Genomic DNA, 20,989 nt, shown 5'->3' with positions numbered 1-20,989 from the left:
AAGGCTACAGGTGGTGTAGCATGGAGGTCATGCAGTGGCCAGGAGCCAGAGGAGATAAAAGGCTGGTGGGAAGGACTGGTTATTGGCTGGCTGAAGAACCTTGTTTTTATCCTGAGGGCTCCTGCTGGTCAGCTCATTTCACTGCCTTTGTGTCTGTATTGGTGTTCCTAATGCAGCTGACCCCTCTGGAGAGGCTGGGGGTCTGCTGGTGCCCTGTCACACCTCTGGGTGTGGGAGGGGGTGCAAAGAATCCCTATGCTCTGCTGTCCTGTGACTCAAAGGTCTTTAATAGGATGCCTGGTCCTTTTGGAAGGCAAAAGATAATTATGTAATTATCCAGATGAGAGCATGGCCTGGCCTTGGGGCTGAACTCCAGCTCTTGAGGAAAATAAGATAAGCATATTAACAGGCAGTGTTTGCTCCTCTGTGTTTGTTACCTGAGAGCATCTCCTTACTGTGGGGGGGACTTCTTATGACAGGGAAAAACTTTCTCCTGTGGGATCTGGAAAGATTGCTGGATACTGGCCAGGCCTCTGAATTCATCACCTTTCCTTGGTGGAGGAGACCCATCAGGTCTGCAGCTCTGTGTCTCATGACTGTTGGCTTTTATAGGGAATGGGCTTTTTGCAACAGGGTAATTCCCTGCCAATTCAAACAATGAGCCTGTGACACTTGAAGGAAGCTTTACATAAGCCTTTTATGGAGACCAGTTTTGCTGGAAAGACTGCTGTTAACTGAAACAACACTAAGGTTTCTTTCAGCAAAATCAATTAAAAATTACATGCTGAAAACAGGAACTGAATGCCTTTCCTAATTACATACAGCCACTGTTAACAGAGCAACTTTTATTAGTGTGCTGTTTGCTTTTTCCATGGGTCAAGACAGTGTACACATGGGATTCCTCATGTTCACTCTTTGCTTTGTTTTTTGGTTGTTGGTGTTTTGTTTGGTGGGTGTTTTTCAGCTGGTGATTTTGTTTATTCTGATGCCCTTTTTCACATCTGGAGCCAGATCTTGTTTCCCCTGAAGTCAAGGGGCTTTCCCCAGGGAGGTAAATGAGCAGTGGAACTGGATCTGTGGCTGATAGCAGCAGTGCTCTGCAAGGCAAACTGCCTGGCTGGGGGGCTATCCAGGGATTACTGGTGGTTTGCTTAGGGGCTGTGCATAGCTTTGTTTTCTTGGTAAATAAAGATAAGCCTTTGGTTCAATCAGGTGTTTTTAAGCTTTTCTGAAAGACCTTATAAGAAAGACCTCCAGGCTGCTGCCTGGAGACCTGATAACAGCCTTCCAATATCTAAGAGGGTCTACAAGAAGGCTGGAGAGAGACTTTTTGCAAGGTATGCAGTGATAAGACAAGGGGGAATGGCCTTAAGCTGAAGAGGGGTAGATTGAGGTTAGATATAAAAAAGAAATTCTTTACTGTGAGGGTGTGAGGCCCTGGCACAGGTTGCCCAGAGAAGCTGTGGATGCCTCATCCCTGGAAGTGTTCAAGGGCAGGTTGGACAGGGAAGGTGTTCCTTCCCATGGTAGTGGGGGTTGGAATGAGGTGATCTTTAAGGTGCCTTCCAACCCAAATTGTTTTATTGCTCAGTGAAAGTTTTTGCTTGAATGTGCTGCAGTTGATGCCTCCCTAGGTAACTGTTGCTGATTTTATGTATTTTATGCCTCTTTTCCCCGTGGATTTGGCTGTGGGGGCAGAGTTGTTTGCATCTGTGGTAAGGGTGGGAACAGCTCAACCAGTGCCAACATGGGTGTGAGTCTCCATAACCTCAGCTGTGGGATCTGCTCTCTGTCACTTCAAGAACTCTGTTTGGGGGAGCTCTGGGGCTCAGTGCAGTGTGGGATTGGAGCCCCAAAGACCAGAGGAGATATAAATGTAGGCAGGGCAAAATGAGGGATGTGCTGTTTTCTGAGAGCAGCCGAAGGGATGAAATAAAAGCTGATTATCTGGTGAATGAGTGAAGCAAATCAGCTAAAAGCTGCAAACTGGCACAGAATACCCCACCAGCAATCCCATCCCTACAACAACTGCTTAGTGTGGAAGAGGAATTTTCATGCTGGAGTCTCTGGAAACACTTCATTCAGCTCTAGGAAACATAGAGGGATGTGTCTGAGGGTCAGGAGTGTAGTGATGTCTGTGGCTATTTTATCTGACAGTCAACAGCTCGTGTAGACTGATTTGTGCTTCTAGACAGTGCATCTTGCACAGAGTTTTCCCCTCTGCTGTGGTTGTTGCATGCCTGTGAGATGGGCTCTTTTACAGCCTCTGGCATGCAGTGCTTAAAGGATTGTTTCTCTGCACTTGATCAAATGGAAAGTGCAGAGAGGAAAAAAAAAAGCCCAGCCTCTCACGTTTGTGTGTCATGTTCAATCAGTCAGAGTGCAGGACAGCTCAGGCCTGATTTACAGTTGTGCTTAGCAAGAGCAGTCCTGTTTGGAGATGCACAGATCAGATCTCTGTGCCCCATTGACTCCACTGTATATCGTCTGTGAACTTTGGTGGAACTTTCCACATGACTAAGGACTACTGAATAGCCCACAGAAGCTGTTGGCTCTGCTAGTGTCTACTTTTCCTTTATGGTTATTTAAAGGGGCTGATTTTAAAACCTGCAAACCCTGCATATAATGGCTTTGTATAAATCATTAAAAATCCCAGCTCAAAGGGGCCTCAAGAGTTTGTGTAGTTCATCCACCTGCCCCAAGGCTGGAGAACCTTTGCTGAATGCCAGTCTCTCATACTTTCACTTTTTTTGGGTGTAGCTGCTACATTCACATATTAAAACATGTGAACTCTTACAGGCACAGACTCATTTAGGGAGTGCTTGCAATGAGAGCTTGGTGTTGTTTGAGAATTCTGATGCTGGTGCAATAAAAATATAAAAATAAAAATAAATCCCCTCATCTGTGGAGGGATAGGTGATTAGATGTGAGATGTGTTCTGGCATTCCTTTTGTGACTAATAAATCCCCATGGAGGCATTTCACAATTAAAGAGCATGCAGATGCAATTAAGAAATAGCTATGTGTAACAATTATAGACAAGTTTGCAAAGAACGGAGACTTGGAAACCAGAATTAGGCTCAATCTTTAAGTCCTAGAGCACTAGGGAATATTTAGATTAAAACTTTTGAAACAAAGAAACTTTTCTACAAAAATACTGGTTTTCTGTCTTTCCTGCTCTCTTCTTTCTATTTTAAAGGCATAAAGGTCACCAGAAGGAGAAAACATAAAAGCTTAAATATATTTTATGTTACTTAAAATTTATTTTTAAAAACTGGCCCTGAATATTACTGTTATGTTTTTAGCCAGAACTGCTCATCTGACTTTTAATATGTTCCCTGATACCAAGGGCATTCAGGTGTTTGATTTCACAAATTTTGAAAACATTTGCTCTGAGCTCTCCAGAATTGCCCAGCATTAATCCAGTAATTTTATTGATTTTTGTACCCATCTCAAAAGGAGGAAGCTTTCAGTGTCACTCTCTGAGAACATGAGCCCTGGGTTGGCATTAGGGAGGCTGATATATATAGCTGGGGAAAAGGTCTCTGTCAACCTTAATAAATGTTTTGTACAACTTCTTGAAAGAAGGATTATGCTGACAAAATGCTGTTGCATCTGCTCCTCTGACTTGCTGAAATGGAAGATTTCTTGCATCACAACGTGTTGCAGTGAGTGAAGTTGCTGTATTTGTGAGAGACACAATGAGAGACTCTGTGTTGAAATATTTGGCCTGCAGCAATAGCTGCAGTTAGCCAGGGAGAATTTGACTTACTCTTTTAGCTGCAGCAAGATTGGCAACTGATGTTTGCTTGGTCAGTAATCCCAATGTTTAGATCTTGTTCTTTGTGCCAGGGAGAAGGTGGGTTACTCTGCTTTTATGCAAGCAGAGGAATTTTTTAAAGCCATCCAGCAACCTTTAATATCAGTGGTGCATCACTGTCACACCTTGTCTATAGATTCTATTTCAGAGCTGCCTGTAGTGATACAGATATAAACTAAAAATAACAACACAATGGAAAATTTCAACTATGACAGGGTAGTGCTGCAGTAATAAGTGTTTTACAATTCCGAATTTCTGTGGGAGAGATGTCCCTCTCCTGTCAGTGGTAGCCTGGGCAGGGTGGTGGGCACAGCTTTGTGTGCCAGCTGAACTGCTGCTGGGGCTTGTCCTTAGCTGCTGGTGCAGGCCAGGCTGCTGTTTATGGGGCCTATTCTCATGGAGCAAGGGGAAAGCATTGCTCACCATTTGGCCTCTGAGTCACGGCACCTTTGCTGTTAATAGGTTAATAGGAGAACCTCCCCTTTTATGAGGCTGTGCCGAGGGCACAATTTAATCTTGGAATTGTATTACCTGGTTATTATTCCACTGAAGAAGCAGTGGCAGTATTCCAGCTGACAACAATGGAAAGGGGGGCAAGCCTTCAAGTGTCAACTGTGTACAAATGTGATGTGTTCAGAACCACAGAGATCCTCCATGCCCTGAGCTGATTCCTTCTGAATCAATTAAAGTTTCACAAGCACGATTTATTATTAACATCCAGAGCTGCTTTCACAAATCTCTCAGCAGCATGGTAGAGGAGTGCTCATGAATCAAGAAAATGACTTCCAAGTAGGAGAGGTTATTTACTAGCTAAATCCCTGATCCAGGCATTCTGCCACGGCTAAGTCTGTCCAATAGGATGTGTGCATCCACATCTGAAGCATTTCTGATCTGAAGCATTTTTGTCTTGGTGCCTGGCCAGAGTGGGTCATGCCGTCTTTGGCTGTTGTGCTGTAAAAGAAAGGAGGATGGAGGAGGGGGTAAATGGGGAAAAGCAGGGTTAGCTGTGCAAGGGAGCAGGGGGACATTATGCCATGTGCAAACCTGTGTGGCAGCAGGGGCAGGAGGAAATGCTCCCTTCACTCTCTCCAAGGACATTTCTGTCAGCCAGCATGGGCTGTGGCAGTGAGGCTGCCCTGTGTCTCTGTGTCCAGACTCTGTGGCACTTGTGCTGAGAGTCTGAGCTGGTGTGTGACATTTAGCAAGCAGGCTTTGGGTTTTCTCCTCCCTTCTCTGGATCTTGTTACGTTCCTTTTGACATTTACCTGAGCATGAAAATGTAGCAGGGTCCCATGTCCTCGTTGACTTGTGCCTAAAAGCTGAATTAGTGTGCTTTGTATTTCTGTTTGTCAGTGTCTCTTAGCCATAGGTTGAGGAATTGTATGCTTATCTGTGCTTTGGGGATTTTGACACAATCTTATCAACTTTGTAACCTTTGACATTTCCTGCACCTTCTCTCTTTTTTTTTTTCCCCATTACTTTATAACCATTCTTCCTAGCTGGAGTTCCCCATTCCTGTATCACTCATATAATTTCTCATACATTTTGAGCAGTAGCTTGAAACTTGGTGCCCAAACAGCAGCTTTACAGCCAGAATTTCTACCTTTAGACCCTGTTGAGCACAGAAGGAGCAAAAACCTTGACAGCTGAGTCCTGCTCCTTGCTACTCTGTCTAGCCTTGATAAATGAGAAAGCCAAGGAGAAGCTGTGACTGCTGCCAGCTGGCCAAGCTCCCAGAGAGACAGTCCATCCCCTGGCAAGGTCAGGGGGCAGCACTGCCCAGCCACTCCACCCTTGCAGCAGCACAGAGCCTGGAGCCAGAGCTGGGCCTGCTCCTGCTGGGGTCTCTTTGGGGCCAGGGACAGCCCCCACAGGAGGGTGACAGCTCTTGGTGTCCCTTGTGCTGCTTGGGATGCAGCAAGCCAGGCAGGTTCAGGCAGTCAGCTCATGCCTGGCACTGCAGAGTTAATTTTGACCCATGGATGGCAGCTGACCTGCTAGTGGTAGGTTTGAGATAGGAGTGGTGTAACTCCAGCCTGAATTAATGTTTTTTTCCCCCTATCCTTACACAAAGAGAAAATGCCCAAGTAAGCCTTTGTGGCACCATATCTGTTAAATAAATATCTTTTATCAGTGACTGAGCCACTCAAAACCTAGTTCCCTGTCTGCTGTCAGAAAAGGCAATACTAAACTGTGCTGCTTCTTGGAACTCGTGAGGTTTTGGAAATGAGCCAGAGCAAAGGGAAAGCAGCTTTCAAACCCCAAAAGCCACAGGTCATCTGTGGCTTGAGTGGGCTGAAGTTGGATTCATGCATGGAAAGTCTCTATGTCACAGATTCCCCTGCACTCTTTTGATCTTGTGAAATTGCTCTGCTCACTCAAACTGGTGGCTGCCCTGACAGGGATAGTCCCAGGGGAAGGACAGCTATTTGGGGTGATAAAATTAATGGGACACTGTCTTGCAGCCTGCCCTCTCTACTGCCCCTCATCATCTCCACTCAGAGCTGCCTGGGGGTCCTTCAGGACTGATGGTTTTCCCAAGCCACAGAACAGTCAGAAATTCCTGCCAGAACTGTTGGATGCTGCTTCTTCCCAGCATCAGCCTGTGGCATCTCTGGGTCCCTGCTGGCCAGGAAGCAAGGCAGCAAATGCCAAATATTGCCAGTAAGCTGCCATTGGAATGGGGACACATGGAAGAGAGAGGATGGTCTCTGGGGGCCTGGCTGTTGCTGTGCATGAGTTAAATGTGGTATGGAGTATTGGCTATCTCATGTTCTGTCATGTCTAGAACAGGGCAATTGAAGTCACTGTTTGATTGCCTGAGAGCCTTCCCTAATTTCTCTTCATTTTCTTACAACCAGGCTCATGCTGAAAATCTCCACCTCTTCTCCAGGGAAGCTCCTAATATTTCCAGGTCTTTGTTTTCCTTGGGACCTTGCTGTGGTTTGGGGCAGTTCAGGCTGTTCTCCTGTTCCCTTGGGGATGCAGTTAAAAGAAGCTGTCCTTAGCAGAGCTGGGTTATAGAAATTGGCACATCATGCCCAGACAATCCCTATTTCCCTGAAGCCCACAGCGTGTAAGGGTGGCTGGAGCCTCTGGGTGTAGCACAGGCACTGCTGGCTCCCAGGCTTTCTCTGGGCTCTGCTGGCACAGCTCTGCACAGCACTGGCCAAGTGAGTGTCTGTCCCAGTGCTGTTATGTAAGGAAGAATTTCAACATTAATTACCTGTCTTGGCTTTGGGTTTCTTAAGGTCTCTGCTGACACCAGAATGAATCTCAGAAGATTCAGCGTGGCTTCCTCAAACAAAACAAACAAACTTTATTCCACAGGCTCTGGGCTTTGCTGATTTCTGCCAGGAGCATTCACTCTTCTGGGATGTTTTCCCTTTGTTTCCCTGCCACTGAGGAGGGACAGCAGTTTTTCTGGAGATGCTGTTGAGCATAGCTAACATGCTTAAGTATTTGAGCTGCAGGGAGGCTGGCACTTCCAGTCAGGCCAATTAAAAGGGAAAAATTAACATTTCCCTTTGCTCTCAGCCACCTTCCTGCATTCTGAAGGGCTGGAGGAGGGAGGGATGCCATCAGAGCTGTGGAGGTTGGCTGGAACAGAAGTGTGTGCTGGGCCAGAGGTATCTGTGTGGATCGTGTTCTCTCTAATGGCTTTCCTCCCCCCTTCTGAAGTCATTAATGCTCCTTAAGCCAGGATGGAAACAAACCCAAACAACAACAGTCTACAAAATAATTCCATCACTCCAGACTGGTTCTTTTTTTTCCTCCAGTGAAGCAATTAGTCTCCTGTGATCCCATTTTTAGCCAGGCTGGAAACAAGCAGCCGGACAATAGTGAATTCCTCTTCTGGCAGAGCAGTCATTGGATCTGCTCCCTGAAGGGAAAGGTGAGGCGAGTCCCCTTGCCTGTCTCTAGGGGAAGAATCTCCCTGCAGAAATCCCTGTGGGTCTTGCTGAAAGCCCTATTTTTGTGCAGCCTCTCCCAGTGAGTCACAGCCTCTGGCTCTCTGGCTACTCTGAGAGCTCTCAGTACCATGGCTTTTCTGCCAGCCCACTGCAGGGTTAAATTCTCTGTGGTTTTGCTCTCATGGGTGTACAGCCCTTCCCACTCACTGGCTGATGATGCCAGTTGTGGCTGCCAGAAAGTCATGAAGTAACTTGTGGTTTATACCAGCAGCAGAGCTATGTAGGACTTATGTGGAGGTGGGGTGAGACTTCCCAGTCTCGCTCTTTGAGTGGTTCTTGGAGCTAGGAATGGCTCAGCTTGGTCCTGGGAATGAATGGCTCAGCTTGGTCCTGGGAATGGCTCAGCCCGTGCTAGGGGACAGTGCTGTGGAGCAGTGGAGTGTGATATGAGCAGGGTCTGGCAAAATTTGGGGTGTGTGATAAGGAAGAGAGGGGCTGGCTGAAGTCACTGAGGCTGCCACCTGAGCAGGCTGCCCAGAGAAGCTGTGGATGCCCCATCCCTGGAAGTGTTCAAGGCCAGGAGCAACCTGCTTCAGGGGAAGATGTCCCTGCCCATGGCAACTGGGTTGGAATGAGACAATCTTTAGGGCCTCTTCTAACCACAGCCATTCTGTGATTCTCCTCTACGATTCCCTGAAGTCCTGGGTAGCACCACACAGGGCTGTGGGGGGAGCTTGGCCAGAGCCACCCGGGAAATGACTCCATTCCTGTAACTGCTTGTAACATGAGTAAGGTGAAGTGCTGTCCTCTGCCCGGGGCAGAGCCTGCAGCTGTGCCACACACAGGGCCTTCCTCTTGCCTTTGAGGTTTTTGTAGGGTGTGGGGAAGCACTGGGTTCCCCCTCCATCTCTGCAGCACCCTCACTGCCCTGAAGAGCACGGATGGGACAGGGTGTGACAGGGCAGGTACAGCTGGAGAGCACTGTGGCTGTGCTGCTGGAGCAGGAGACTTAAATCACCAGCAAAAGGGATCTTGCTGTCTGTAGGTTCTGAAAAGCAGCCCCACTGTCCACCTTAGAGCTGGACAGTGCTAAACCCCCACACCTCCCTTTCAGGATGCAGGAAGGCTCTAAGCCCAAATCCACGTTTTACCTCATGCACACGAGGTAAAAGCCACAGGGTTTCCAGTCAGGTGCCAGGAAAAGCTGCAGCTGTCCAGAAAAGGGCAGCTGAGGACAGAGGGGAGCTCTGCTCGCTGGCTGCTGGGATTAAGAGCAGCTCAGGGCGTGTTTGAGTCATGTGTCACCAGCTCTGACTCCTCTGGAATGAAGGTGCCGTGTGGGCACCGGGGCCGGCGGGCTGTGCAGTGCTCCTGCTCCATATGGAAAGCCAGGGTGGAGAAACACTTGCCAAAGAATTCTGCCAGGCAGGCTCATCTGGGGATGTGCAGAAAAAGTGTTTCTGCCTGATCCCTGCAGCTTGGATCAGCTCTGGGACACAGCCTGCTGCATCCGAGCATCATCCTGGGTGTCAGATCCATGCCTGGGCAGAACTGCCCTGGTTGCTGTGGAGGGATGAGAGGCTGTTGATAAACATTATCATCTTGTTGGATGTTGTCTGGTTTGAGTCATTCCAGCCATGGTGAGGGTTGCTGGTGGTGCCAGGAGTGCCAGCAGGCACTTGGGGTGAGGGCAGCAAACCAAATGCCCAAGGGTTGAATTCCAGGTGGGTGGGATGGTTGTGGGATTCCAGCACAAGTGTGCGAGGGAAACTCAGGGATTCCAAACCTGCAGTGCCAAATTAAGGGATTGGCTGGAGAGGAAGCAGGATGGGTTTGCATTTGTATCACTGTGGTGCTTCCCAAGTCACCACAGGGACAATGGGAGGTGGGAAGTGAAGTAACCCAGAGTTCAAAAGCTGATTCCAAATGCTCTTTGACATAACCTTGATGGGAAAGCAGCCACTCTGTCATGGTGTGGTTGCTTTCCTGTTAACAGCCCAGGACAAAGCACACTGCAGCACCCACAGCACCACCCCCAAACAGTGTCCTGTGCTCTCACAGCCGTGGGATCACCTCAGCTACTGTGGAATCATTCCTCATGCAAAACCATGGAGAAGTTTGCAAACCATTTGTGAAGCAAAGCATTGTGGAGTCTGTTTGAGAACAGAGATGGAGGACAGGTAAATGACAAATGATGTCCCCAAAGTGCAGAGGGGACATGGGCCATCTATTGCTCCATGTCTGCAAATCCATCTAGAAAAGTTCCAGGGGTTCATTAGCTTTAATGTGTCAGTTGTGGGTGATGCATTTCAGCATGTTGGTATTGAAATAATGCCCTTTTTATTCCTTTTCCTAAGGACAGTACAGTCATTCTGCTTTCCCTGAGCCTCCATGGTTTTCCATTAGTCCTCAATCAATTATTTATTCATGGGAGAGTATCTGAGAGCAGCAGTCCAGTCTGAGAGCAGCAGTACTTGACTGTGGAGATGAGTTTGAAGTACTTGATGGCTGAACCCACTGGAATTGTCAATAACATTAAGAAGTACTTTCCTGCCACAAAATAAAAATGTGGCCTTGTAGGTGGAGAGTGCTAAACTTTGATGAGGACATGAGGTAAAAAACAGTGCACTTTGGATGCCACCTGAGTGTAACTTTAGTGGGGACAGACAAGGAGTTTTTTGAGAATCACCTTGCCTTCAAGTTGACTAAATATTGTATTGTAATAGAAAATATGTATTGTTGTGCAGTTCTGGTCTGTGTTGTAAACGTGGGAGGTCTGGGTAGAAAATCTGTAATTCTGAGTTTTGATCTGATGTGGTGCCTCAGCAAAAGGCACACAGGTTTTTGCCTGATGTTTCTTGTCTCTCTAGACTAGAAATAAGTTTTGGTGGGGATTTATGATGTCTTCTTCCTGACCAAAGGGATTTATAAGCAAGACATATAACTGGAACCTGTGTAAGCAAGAGGGACCTGATGGCTTCAGATCTTCCGCAGCTGAAATAGTAAAATCTGAATATGTCAGGAGGCATATTTCCAGCTAGAGACACAGCACCCTGGGCATCCTTCTCCATGGTCACACATGTCAGAGGCCAAAGGGACTTGCTGGGACTTGATGTGTGAATGTGCTAAAAATTTAAAAATTCAGGGGCTGAGCAGTGTAAAGACAGACTTTGTTCACTCATGTCCCTTTTCTGTTTTTTCCTTGATGGGGTCACTGGAGACAGTGCTATTTCATTTGGTGATTAATTTGTTTGATACATAACAGGAGCAAGGCAGCTGGCAGCTCCTTGTGCCTGGCAGCTGTGTCAGGTGAGCATCACTTGACTCCTGCTCTGGGTTACTGCTGCTTTACTAACAGGAAGCCACCTGAGGCACCTAATTTGGGAACTTTGGTAGCCTTGTCAGCCGGTGAGTCAAATTTAAAGGGTCTGAAGTGGCTTGGGAAAGCATCTGTCCCCCTGTGCCAGCTGAAGAGGGAGCCCAGCCCAGTGAGACTCGAGGGTTAAATACTTGATGTGCCGTGGGGATAACACCAGCCAGCGTTGTTGGTGGGCAGTTTGGGGTCTGTCTGATGCTGTGTGGCATTTGGGGTGACACATGGGATCTGGTGTGTCCCTGCTGGCCTGGCACAAAGGTCAGTGTCACTGGTTCCTGCATGCAGGCAGCCCGGGAGGAGTCAGAGTGGGACTGCAGAGAGCTGAGCATGCCCAGCCAGGAATTCCACCTGGCTCTGCCCTGCTTATCCAGGATCCTTGGGCTTCACACAGCTCTGGGTGAATCACCTGTAACGAGTGAGTAACGACAGTAATTCACATGAAGTGAGAAACTAAATCTCGGGATAATGACCCATCTTCTAGGCTCCTACAAAAGCCTCTTCCATTTTATATTTAAGTGATTGCTGTGGTCAACAGCAGAGAGATCAGAGCAGTCAGGAAAGCACCGTGTTTGCCTAAAGGTTCCCTGGAGTCTTAGGAAAAAAAAAAGAGCCAATTCTATCAGTCATGGTGTCAGTTTGGTTTTTTAAGGAACAGCATTGCCTAGGAAATTCATTCATTCATTTCTTCCGAGGGGAACCAGGCAGGACCCCCTCCTGTGCAGCAGTGGGGTGGCTGTGTGCTCTGTGCCCACAATGTGTCACTAGCAGGGAGACTGTTCTTTTGCTCTGTGCATAAAAATTCAGTGCAGATGGTGAGATTTTCAAACCCAGCCATGCTGGGCCAGCACAGATGCTCCCTCAAAAGTTAATAGTAAGTTTGGCAGTGGAAATTTACAGGCCAAAGGAAGGTGCTTTAAAAATCCTGTCTAAAAATACAGTACTTCTGCCTTCAGCTTTGTTTATTTCATTATAGAAAGGAGATTAGCACCTATAGCCTTAGCTTTATAAATCTGGATCTGTAATTCAGAGCCTTAATAAGGTTAAGTAATTTATTTTTTTTTCTCAGGGCAGGGCCTATTTCAGATTTGAGTAAACTTGACAGGAGTTGTTTTTTTTCACTGATTTCCCTGGATTTAGAGTCAGGCTCAGAGTACAGTGAACCTTGCCTGTATCAGATGAATGTGGAGAAGTCTGCCTGACCAGATTTACAGGTTTCAGGCAGGAGTGTCCTTCCCACACAGCCCTGCTGGCATTCCCAGTACCAGCACAGGCTGGTTTGCTGCCCAAGCCAGTGCCAGGGGCAGTCTGCACACATCATCCTGATGGATAGGGACACCTTCATTTTTATTTTCTTTGATATTTCTAGGAGTGAAATATTCCTCCTAAGACTGTAGTGGGGAGGGTGGGTTCCATGGCAGCTGTGGGAAGAGCAGAGCAGGAGAGTCCCTTTGGTGTGGGCTGCTGGCTCATTCCCCCAGGGCAGGGTTAGTGGCACACAGTGGGGACCTGTCCTGTGTGCTGAGGGAAGCAGCACAGGCCAACCCTGGTGCTACCAGGACAGCTTGGAGCCTTCACAGCCCTGTGGTGGGCTGTGGGCAGCTGGTGATGACTAATCCTGGATAACTCTCACTCCATCTTGTAGTGTTGGGACCGTGCTGTGCTGCGGGCGCAAACCTGATTTCAGTTTGATTTCCATATCAGGCTTTGAATCAACATTGATCTATTTTTGTCAAAGTGACACAACAGGCTTGTGCTTTTTAACCTCTCCTAGCTCCATCAGTCCCCTGATTCTTGTTCCTGCATTTGGGTCTTGAGTCTGTTGTGTGCCTCCTCTGAAGACTTCAGGCAATGGGATGCACAAAAAGAAACATTGTGGTTGCTGGGGTTTTTTTCTTCTTTTTTTTTTTTTTTTCTCTTTTTCCCTCTTTTTCTGGCAACAGTAAAATGGGAGCTCTGTTGGGAGAAACTCAGCAAGTAATGTTTCAGGGCCAGCAAATTCCAGTGTTGCTGGCCAGTGGGACTGAGGAGTCCATCACAGGACTAGGCTGGCAGCTCATCCAGAGAGGGAGAGCGTGGCATCCATACCAAAAACTGCACACGAAGCCTTTTTCCATCCACCTCTCCCCTTCCTGATGTAAATGGGAGGACAAATGCTCTGGGATCCAGGGAAACACTTCTAGTGTAGCTCTTCTTTCCTGAGTAGAGTCCCATATAAAAGTGCAGCAAACAATACATAGATTATATGTAAGTATCTATAAAAAAATGCACGCACACCAATTTGGATGTTTAAATAAATTATAGGGGTTGTGCCATCTTTGGGATTACTCCAGTGTGGCAACCTCCAGCACGTCTGTGTTTCACCAGTAATGGCTCTGGCTCGTGGCTGCCCCATTTCACACGTCCCCCATGTCTTTTTGCCCTTGTAAAGCTGCCTTTGGACACTGTCATCAGCCCTCTTACAGCTGCTCTGGGTGTAGTAAAGGGAAGTTTGTGGGCGTGCCTGACCCCAGAGGGACTCAGTGAGGTCCCACTGGGTCTGTACCACCAGCCTGGGGGAAGCTCTGTGATCATCTCTGGTGGTGTGCCCAGGGTTTTTAGTCTTTATACTTGAGCCTACCTGCTCTTGTTTTAACTGGAGGATGAATCAGCAGCAATGAAATCCTGTGAGTAATTGTGTTAATCTTCCACAGGTGCCCTTCTGAAGTGCCCAGAGGCAGGGGAGGTGGGAGTCCTGGTGCTTCAAACCACCAGAGAGGTCTTGGATGCTGGGTGATGCCATCTCCTGTGCTGGAAGAGAAGTCAGAGCCTTGGGCGCTGCTTTGTCTCCAGAGCAGCAGCCCGGGGCTTAGCAGGAGAGGGCCAGTGCTCTGATGTGGGCTGGGAGCTGCTTCCAGGGAGCCCTGCAGGCAGGAAGGGGTCAGGCAGATGGACAGCCAGCAGCACTGGGTGCCAGCCCATCTCTGCCAAAAACCCCATGGTGCTGCCTTAATGCAGGCAGAATGCTTGTAGGAACTTGTGCTTGTGCTTGAAGGGCTGCTTGACTTTAAAATAATAATGACAGAGCACTTCTGGATGCAGTGCTTGCTTTTTAGTCTGAACAGCAGCAGAGCAAGAATCAGACTTAGCCCATGAGTGTGCAAGACTGATACCAAGTGCCTTTGGGCATCCTGAAGAGCACAGATGCAGGTGTGAGGATCTGTCTTGGGCTAATTCACCCACTCCTGACCTTGCCCTCAGGCACTCCTTGGCCATGTGCTGTGGTGAGAGCTTCCAGCATGTTCCAGGGCTGTGTCTGACCCTGGACTTGAGTCCATATTGCATCAGGCTGTAACATCTTGTGTTGCAAGAGAGGTGGAGCCTGCTTTGGAGGCTGAGTATCCCTAATCCATCACACCTTTATCCCAACGCATGGCTGCAGAGCATTCCCAAAGCTCTGTGCTCTGTGTGCCAGCGGGGTGGGTTGGGTGAAGCAGAGACAAGGCAGGAGGCTCTCGTTGTATTCTGCCCCATTCCCCTCCCAGGAGTCTGCAGGATGTGCTGTGGTGGGATGAGGCTGTAACAGCCCCAGGAATGTGAATGGTGCTGGGCTCCTGGCTGGAGCCCTGCTCACATGCTGAGCTGGCTGTAGGATGGAGCTTTCCCACGAGCCTCCTCTGGCTCCCGTGGCCAGCAAGGACAGGCACCTGAACACTGTTCAATGGCCCAGCAATGAGTGTGGATTTTCAGTGGAATTTCACTTACTTGTACCACTTACCCCGAGTCTGAGTTGGATCCTTGAATCATTAGATCACATTTCTGCTATTGCTTTCTTTGTGAGAAATGAGAAGGTCAGCCTGGAGCCGTGGTGGCTGTATTTACAGTCCCTAAACACTGAAGTCGGGTCAGATTTTGAAAACAACTCTTGGCTGTTAGGCCAGTGTAGAAGGGCACTTGCTATGTTTCATTCCTACTTTCTGGTATTTACGAATTACAAATATCTGGAGAGATCTTCCCCTCATTTCTGTCCTGTGACACTGCACTGCAGGTTGCAGTTTGCTGTAGCCAGGCTGTCTGTGTGGCTGACAGTGGGCTGGGTGGGTTTCATCTCAGAGGTTGTTTGGAAACCAAAATAAATGTTTTCTTTACCCAAAGGAATGTTTTTCAAGGAAACAAAGAGTTGAAGTTACGTTTTGCAGTCGCTGTGTATTTTGACATTCCTTCCTGCAGTGCTGGGGAGGATGGGGCACACGGACTGAATCCCATGGGATTTTGGGAATTGTGCTGGGAAGCTGCAGGTGTGTAAAGCAACACTTTCCATCTCAGCCTGCCATGCCCACACAGTGGTGTGTGCAAATGCCTACACACTGCTTATATGCTGGGTAACAACAGTGTCTTACCTCTTTTTATTTGGCAGCAAAACTCAGGATTTCAACTCTTTTTCTCCAGCTTGGTGCAGCTTGATCATTTTCTGATCTCAGCTTTGTGGTTCCCTTTATCAAAGGCCAGTAACCTGGTGTTTCATTTGTGATTTCAGTGTTTCCTCCTGCCCTAAAGATGTGCCTAAGCAAATACCAGCAGCTCAGCCTGGGTTTTTATGTCTTAGCTCTGGCAGAATATGTTGCAGGTGTCAGCCTGTATTTAATGCTGCCACTCAGCTTTACCACTGCCTAGGACATGCTTAACTCTTCCTTGGGGCTATGAGAGTGTGAGGTTCTGGTTATAAAAGCTTACTTGATCATAGAAATAAATAATGTTTGATTGTTATTAGAAAAATGTGGGAGATAGGAACCATTTTCTGTGAGGGAATTTACAAGCAAGCTCTTACAACCCAAGACTTAGAGTAGAAACTGCCTTAATTCCAAAATCTTGGTATAAAATCTTGGGGACAAAATGTGGAGATCCCTCATCCAAAGCTGGTGGGAATAGATTCATGAAAATAATTATTTTCTTTGAGTTTCCTAACCGAGTCTCCAAGATTTAGTATGGAAAGAAAAGTAAAAAATAGTTTTGTGGGCCCAAAATAAATGTTAAGGCTTTTTAAAAGCATTTTTTTTTTTGCAAGTCAAGACAGCATTGGTTTCAGGTAAAAGGAAGTATTTTAGTTTGGATGTTCCTTATGAATGCAAAGGAAAATGGGAAACATTATCAGCTTCACAGGAGTATTTAGGGCTTTACATAAAACTGAGACCTCCATCTGTTCTCCTCCTTACTTAATCAAAGTATGGGTTTAAATCTCTTGTCCACTGCATTTGGAGCAAAGCCTCCAACTTGAAAACTACTGCCTTTTCCTTAACTATCTTACCAACTGTGCTATTCTGCAGGTTGTACATCTTTCATTCTCCTGTGTTGAAGTTGCTTCATTAAAAAAAAAAAATTACAATGTTTTTGGAGCAGAAGTTGGAAATGTATATTACTTTGGCTACCAGACCAGGCAATATAAATGCATTTTTCTGCATCATGATGGAGATTGCAGTATTTTTGTGAAGTAAAATGACTTCAGCAGAAGAGGTGGAGAAAAATTAAAATCTCATCCCTGCTTGCAATGGAACTTGAATGCACATTTGCTCACCCAAATGTGTTTCCAAGGAGTGTCTAAAGGGAAAGTTTTCCCTTCAGAAAAGCCAAAATTACTCATTTAGCTAATTTCAGGTTTGGGGATTTTGTTTTTCATTGTGTATTTTTTGAAAACCATTTGGCTGGAGTTCCTGTTAGCCACGCTTACCTTTGTGGCTGGCACCACTGAGTGATTTGCATTGAGATGGGAGCACCAGACTTTAATGAGCTTTAAACTGGACCTTTGAGATCAGCAAACCTGGGATAACCTTGAGGGGAGGCAGGAAGCCAGTGTCTGCCACCCTTACACCTCTGGCTCTTTACTACATGTACAGCCCTTACCAAAACAGGGTGATGAAACCAAAATAAGGGAAAAACTCTCCCAACTTCATCCTTTCAATTACAGTTTCTACATCAGGAGATGGCAGGTATGTGTATCACACACATTCCCTGGCAAAAGTCCCTGGTGCAGGGAAATTGCATTTGACAGATGCTTTGGAAAAGGACCAGATCATCTGCAATTGTAATTTTGGGTTTTTTACAAACGTCAAACTCGAGCAGCAGATGTGCAAAGAACACCTCTCTCAGTGAGTGACACTGAAGCAGCTCATTTTGTCATTTCTTCTGGGTCTAGACTAAACAAGGCCATTAAGCCAGTGTGCCATAGCTGAGGGTGAGGACAAAGACAGCCTTTTCTGAGTCAGGATGAAGCCTGTTTTCCAGGGAGGCTTTGCCAGTGAGAGGCAGAACCTCAGCTGGACCTTAGAAACGCAGCCTCAGAAAACCTCTCTGCCGTTACTGCTTCATGGAACTGCTAAAAATATTGGATGGAAAATGCAAGTATTAAGGAAATGAGGTAGATTTGGCCTTTCTGAGCTGGATGGCTTCCAGTTTCATCAGCTTCCCGGAATCCTTGCTGTGAAAATGAAGAGCTCCTTGTAAATCTCAGAGAGCTGTCAGTGTTTTTCCTCTCATGTGGCCGTGCTGGCTTATGGGGAGACCTGTCAGCATCAAGCAGTGAGTTCAGAGCTCACAGCTGCTGGGATGGCTTGGGACAAATGGTCAAACCACAGCTTTCCCAGGGATTTATCTTATGGGGCAGCCAGAGAGAGCAGGCTCCAGAGGAGCCCGTGGCTGAGGCTACCACTGTGCTGGCCCATGAGACCTCCAAGAGGGAAGTGTAGGATGATCTGCTGTCACTTTGCTGGGCAGAGAGCATTGAGCAGCCTTCTGTGGTCATGGGAGGTCCTCTTCTGAAAGGATCTGCACGTAGCCAAGGGCCTGAGCAAGTGAGAGCCAGAGTAACGTCACATTACAGGTTATGTGAAAATAGAAAATGCGAGTGTTGGGTTTCACGCTGCTGGACAGAAGTCAGGAGGAGACAACAGACACTGTTAATGGGTTTAACGTGCAGTGTGGAGGAGCCAAGGGCTGGAGCTCTGCCTCATGTGGTTAGAGCTACCCAGAGAGAGGCAGACAGTTTAAATTTAATGGTAATTACAGAGACAGAGGCTCTCTGGGAGGACACAGCCAGCACAGCGCTCTCACACCTGCAGCGCTCCTGCCATCTCAGAGCTGGGGTGAGCATGGTGCCCTGAGATCTAACAGGGGTTTGGGACATCTGCAGCATGTCCTATGGGGCAGAGGCTGGGAGGTGCTCAGCAGAGCTGGCCCAGCCCCACAGGTGTCTCTCACCTCTGCTCTTCTGCATTTGGGACTGTGTTTCTGCTGGCTCACATGTGAGGATGGTGTATCTTGAGGTATGCCCAAAATGTTCCAGGATGTGGTGGATGTTTCAGGGAACAGAAGGAGGTTTGCTAGGGGGATCTCCAAGCGAGTTTACCAAAATTCCCCTTCAAGCTGTATCTTTAGGGGCATATCACAACAGTCAGCACTGCCCGGGATCCAAGAAGGTGTTTGCTGCATTTAAACCCAAGCCAAGAATAAACTGTCCATTTCAGCCACATCGTGGCAGATTCCTGAAAACAAGGCCTGCCTTCATGCTTGGAGGGCTTCCTTGCCCTGCCAGGAACCACAGGGAAGAGCAACAGGAGCTTTGGCTGTAAACTGCTGCTGAAGATGGGCTGTCGTGGGCAACCACGCACAAACCTCTCCCTGTGCTCCCCTAAAGCCTTTCCAGGACAAGCCCTTGCCCACATGCCTCAGCCATCATTTGTGATTCTCAGAAGAGAAAAAATAAGTGTCTTCTGCTGAGAATCCTGCCCAGAGCAAACACTGCAGCATGAAACAGGCATGGACACTGTCCTTGGCACCCAGATTTCACTGGGCAGCTCGTGGGCCTGCTGGGAAGGGCAGCAGTGTTGCAGAAAGCTTTTTGCTGGCTTGTGTTGCCAAGCCATCCTAAAGTTCAAGGGAGAGGATGTGTGATCTTGTGATTAAGATCCAAGCTGTAATTCAGGAAGCTGATGTTCAGCCTTGTCTCTGGGGGACACAGGCAAATTTCTTAACTTCTATCCTTTGCTTTCCCCTCCATTCAAAAGAGGCTAAGAATACTTCTCCTTATCTCTTCAGGAGATGTGGCTCTGATTGTCTTACACAATGTGTCCTTGATCTTTCCAGAGTGGCTGAGGGAGGGCTGTCTGGAGTCCCTTGGGCTGTGGAAATGCCAGTGCACAACAGAGCCATCAACCCCCTGATTCTCACTTTAGGATCATGGATGGAGGATGAACAGGATCAAGCTGGTTTCAGATTTCAGCTCAACCATAGGTTTTTATATTGTTCTGGAGATGTCACCACTGATGTTACCACCCTTCCTAGGGAAACAGATTATCCAACTAAAGGGCAAAATGGATCTAGAGCCAACATGAAGGGTTTCTGAGACCCTAGAATATATTTAGTTTTTTGATCCTGATGTGGGCTGTGAATGACTTTGAAGGTTCCTTTGTCAAGCCACCCCATCATGGTGCTGCTGTGAGGATTCTGGGCATATCTTGGGCCAACACCTGAGACAGTTCAAAAACTGAGCTGTGACCTGTTTGTGATGCACAGAGCTCCCATCAGAGCTCCTCTCCTGCATCTGCAGTGCTGCCTGCAGCTTGTTTGGCAGCTGCAAAGCAGAGGTGCTATGAGCTGGTGTATTTTTAGGCAAGCATTGCCTAAATCTGCAGATGACCCCGTGGTGTTCCTGACAGTGCTTCTGGCTGCAGGTTATTCCCTTGGGCAATCTCAGGGTCAGGCAAGCTGATAAGCTTTGTTAGGGCTCTGTCATTTTGGCAGCTCTGCTTTCCATGAGGAGCTCCCAGGCTGTTAGAGGTGATGGACTGGGAAAAGTGTCCCCCTGCAGCTTGTTGGGCTGCAGGTCTCTTGGGACAGTGACAAGGAGGTCCCCACTCCAGTGAGGTCTATGGGGGATGTCCACTGCTTATATCAGTGCACTGCTGGAATTGATACAGCTGGGAGGACTTTAGGAGTTTGCCTTATGATGGAGGCATCCTGTGCTGCCTGAAGATTCCCCCTGCCCATGTGGTGTGATGTCAGTAGGGAGTTTCTTCTCTTCTCAGCTTGGATGATGCTCCAGATGGGGTTTATCAGTCAGGCTGATAACAAGGAGATCAGGGACTGAGGCCCCAGCACCTCAGGAGAACAGGGAAGGTGCTTGCCCTCTGCAGAGGCCTTGCTGGGCTCCCCAGCTCCAGTGTGTGCTCCAGTGCAGCTTTGCTGAATCAGAGAGCAGCCTGTGTGCAGCATTCTGCTGCATCATAACACCCTTACACAATCTGACAGCTCTGGCAACCTCTGCTCCAGTGAGTCCCTGAGCTAAACGAGCAGGAGCCCTCCCAGCCAGGTTTGTGGTGTGTTTGGAGACCCATGTGGGCAAACTCCTGCAGCACCTGCCCACATTAAATGGCACTGGCAGAGTGATGCTTCTTCCTCCCTCCCTTTTGTAAGAGATGAAGCAAAAGAAAACCTCTCCTGCATGACTTTTGTTAATTATTTTATGATGATGAAGCTTGCCCAGGTTGCAGGTTGAGCTTCTGAGGCCTGGGATGGTGCCTGCATCTGTGTGGGGCTGCTCCAAGCACACAGCGACTCTGAATATTCTCATTTTAGGGACTTGAAGCTGGACAATGTGCTGCTGGACTACGAGGGGCACTGCAAGCTGGCAGACTTTGGAATGTGCAAAGAGGGCATTCGTGATGGCATCACCACAGCCACCTTCTGTGGTACTCCAGACTACATTGCTCCAGAGGTAAGGAAACCTTTCCTTGGTCAGGAAAATGGCCACCATGTGAAAAGTGTAGGTTAGCATGGAACTGCCAGTGTCTTTGGCTTTGCCTTATTTGATTGCTGAGCTCAAGGTTTCCCCCTTAGGTGTATTATCAGCCCC

General features: G+C 47.7%; 1 protein-coding gene across 1 annotated transcript in view; it reads left to right on the top strand.

Moving 5' to 3' along the window:
* Positions 1-20,989, top strand: part of PRKCH (protein kinase C eta) — a 113,435-nt gene that overhangs the window by 73,156 nt on the left and 19,290 nt on the right. Inside the window, exon 11 of the mRNA XM_036385078.1 lies at positions 20,713-20,851. Within this exon, the coding sequence (XP_036240971.1) occupies positions 20,713-20,851 (139 nt within the window). The remainder of the gene's footprint in view (positions 1-20,712; positions 20,852-20,989) is intronic.

The sequence above is a fragment of the Molothrus ater genome, chromosome 6, assembly GCF_012460135.2.
Source record: "Molothrus ater isolate BHLD 08-10-18 breed brown headed cowbird chromosome 6, BPBGC_Mater_1.1, whole genome shotgun sequence".
NCBI lineage: Eukaryota > Metazoa > Chordata > Aves > Passeriformes > Icteridae > Molothrus > Molothrus ater.
This window is presented reverse-complemented; position numbering and strand designations above follow the sequence as displayed.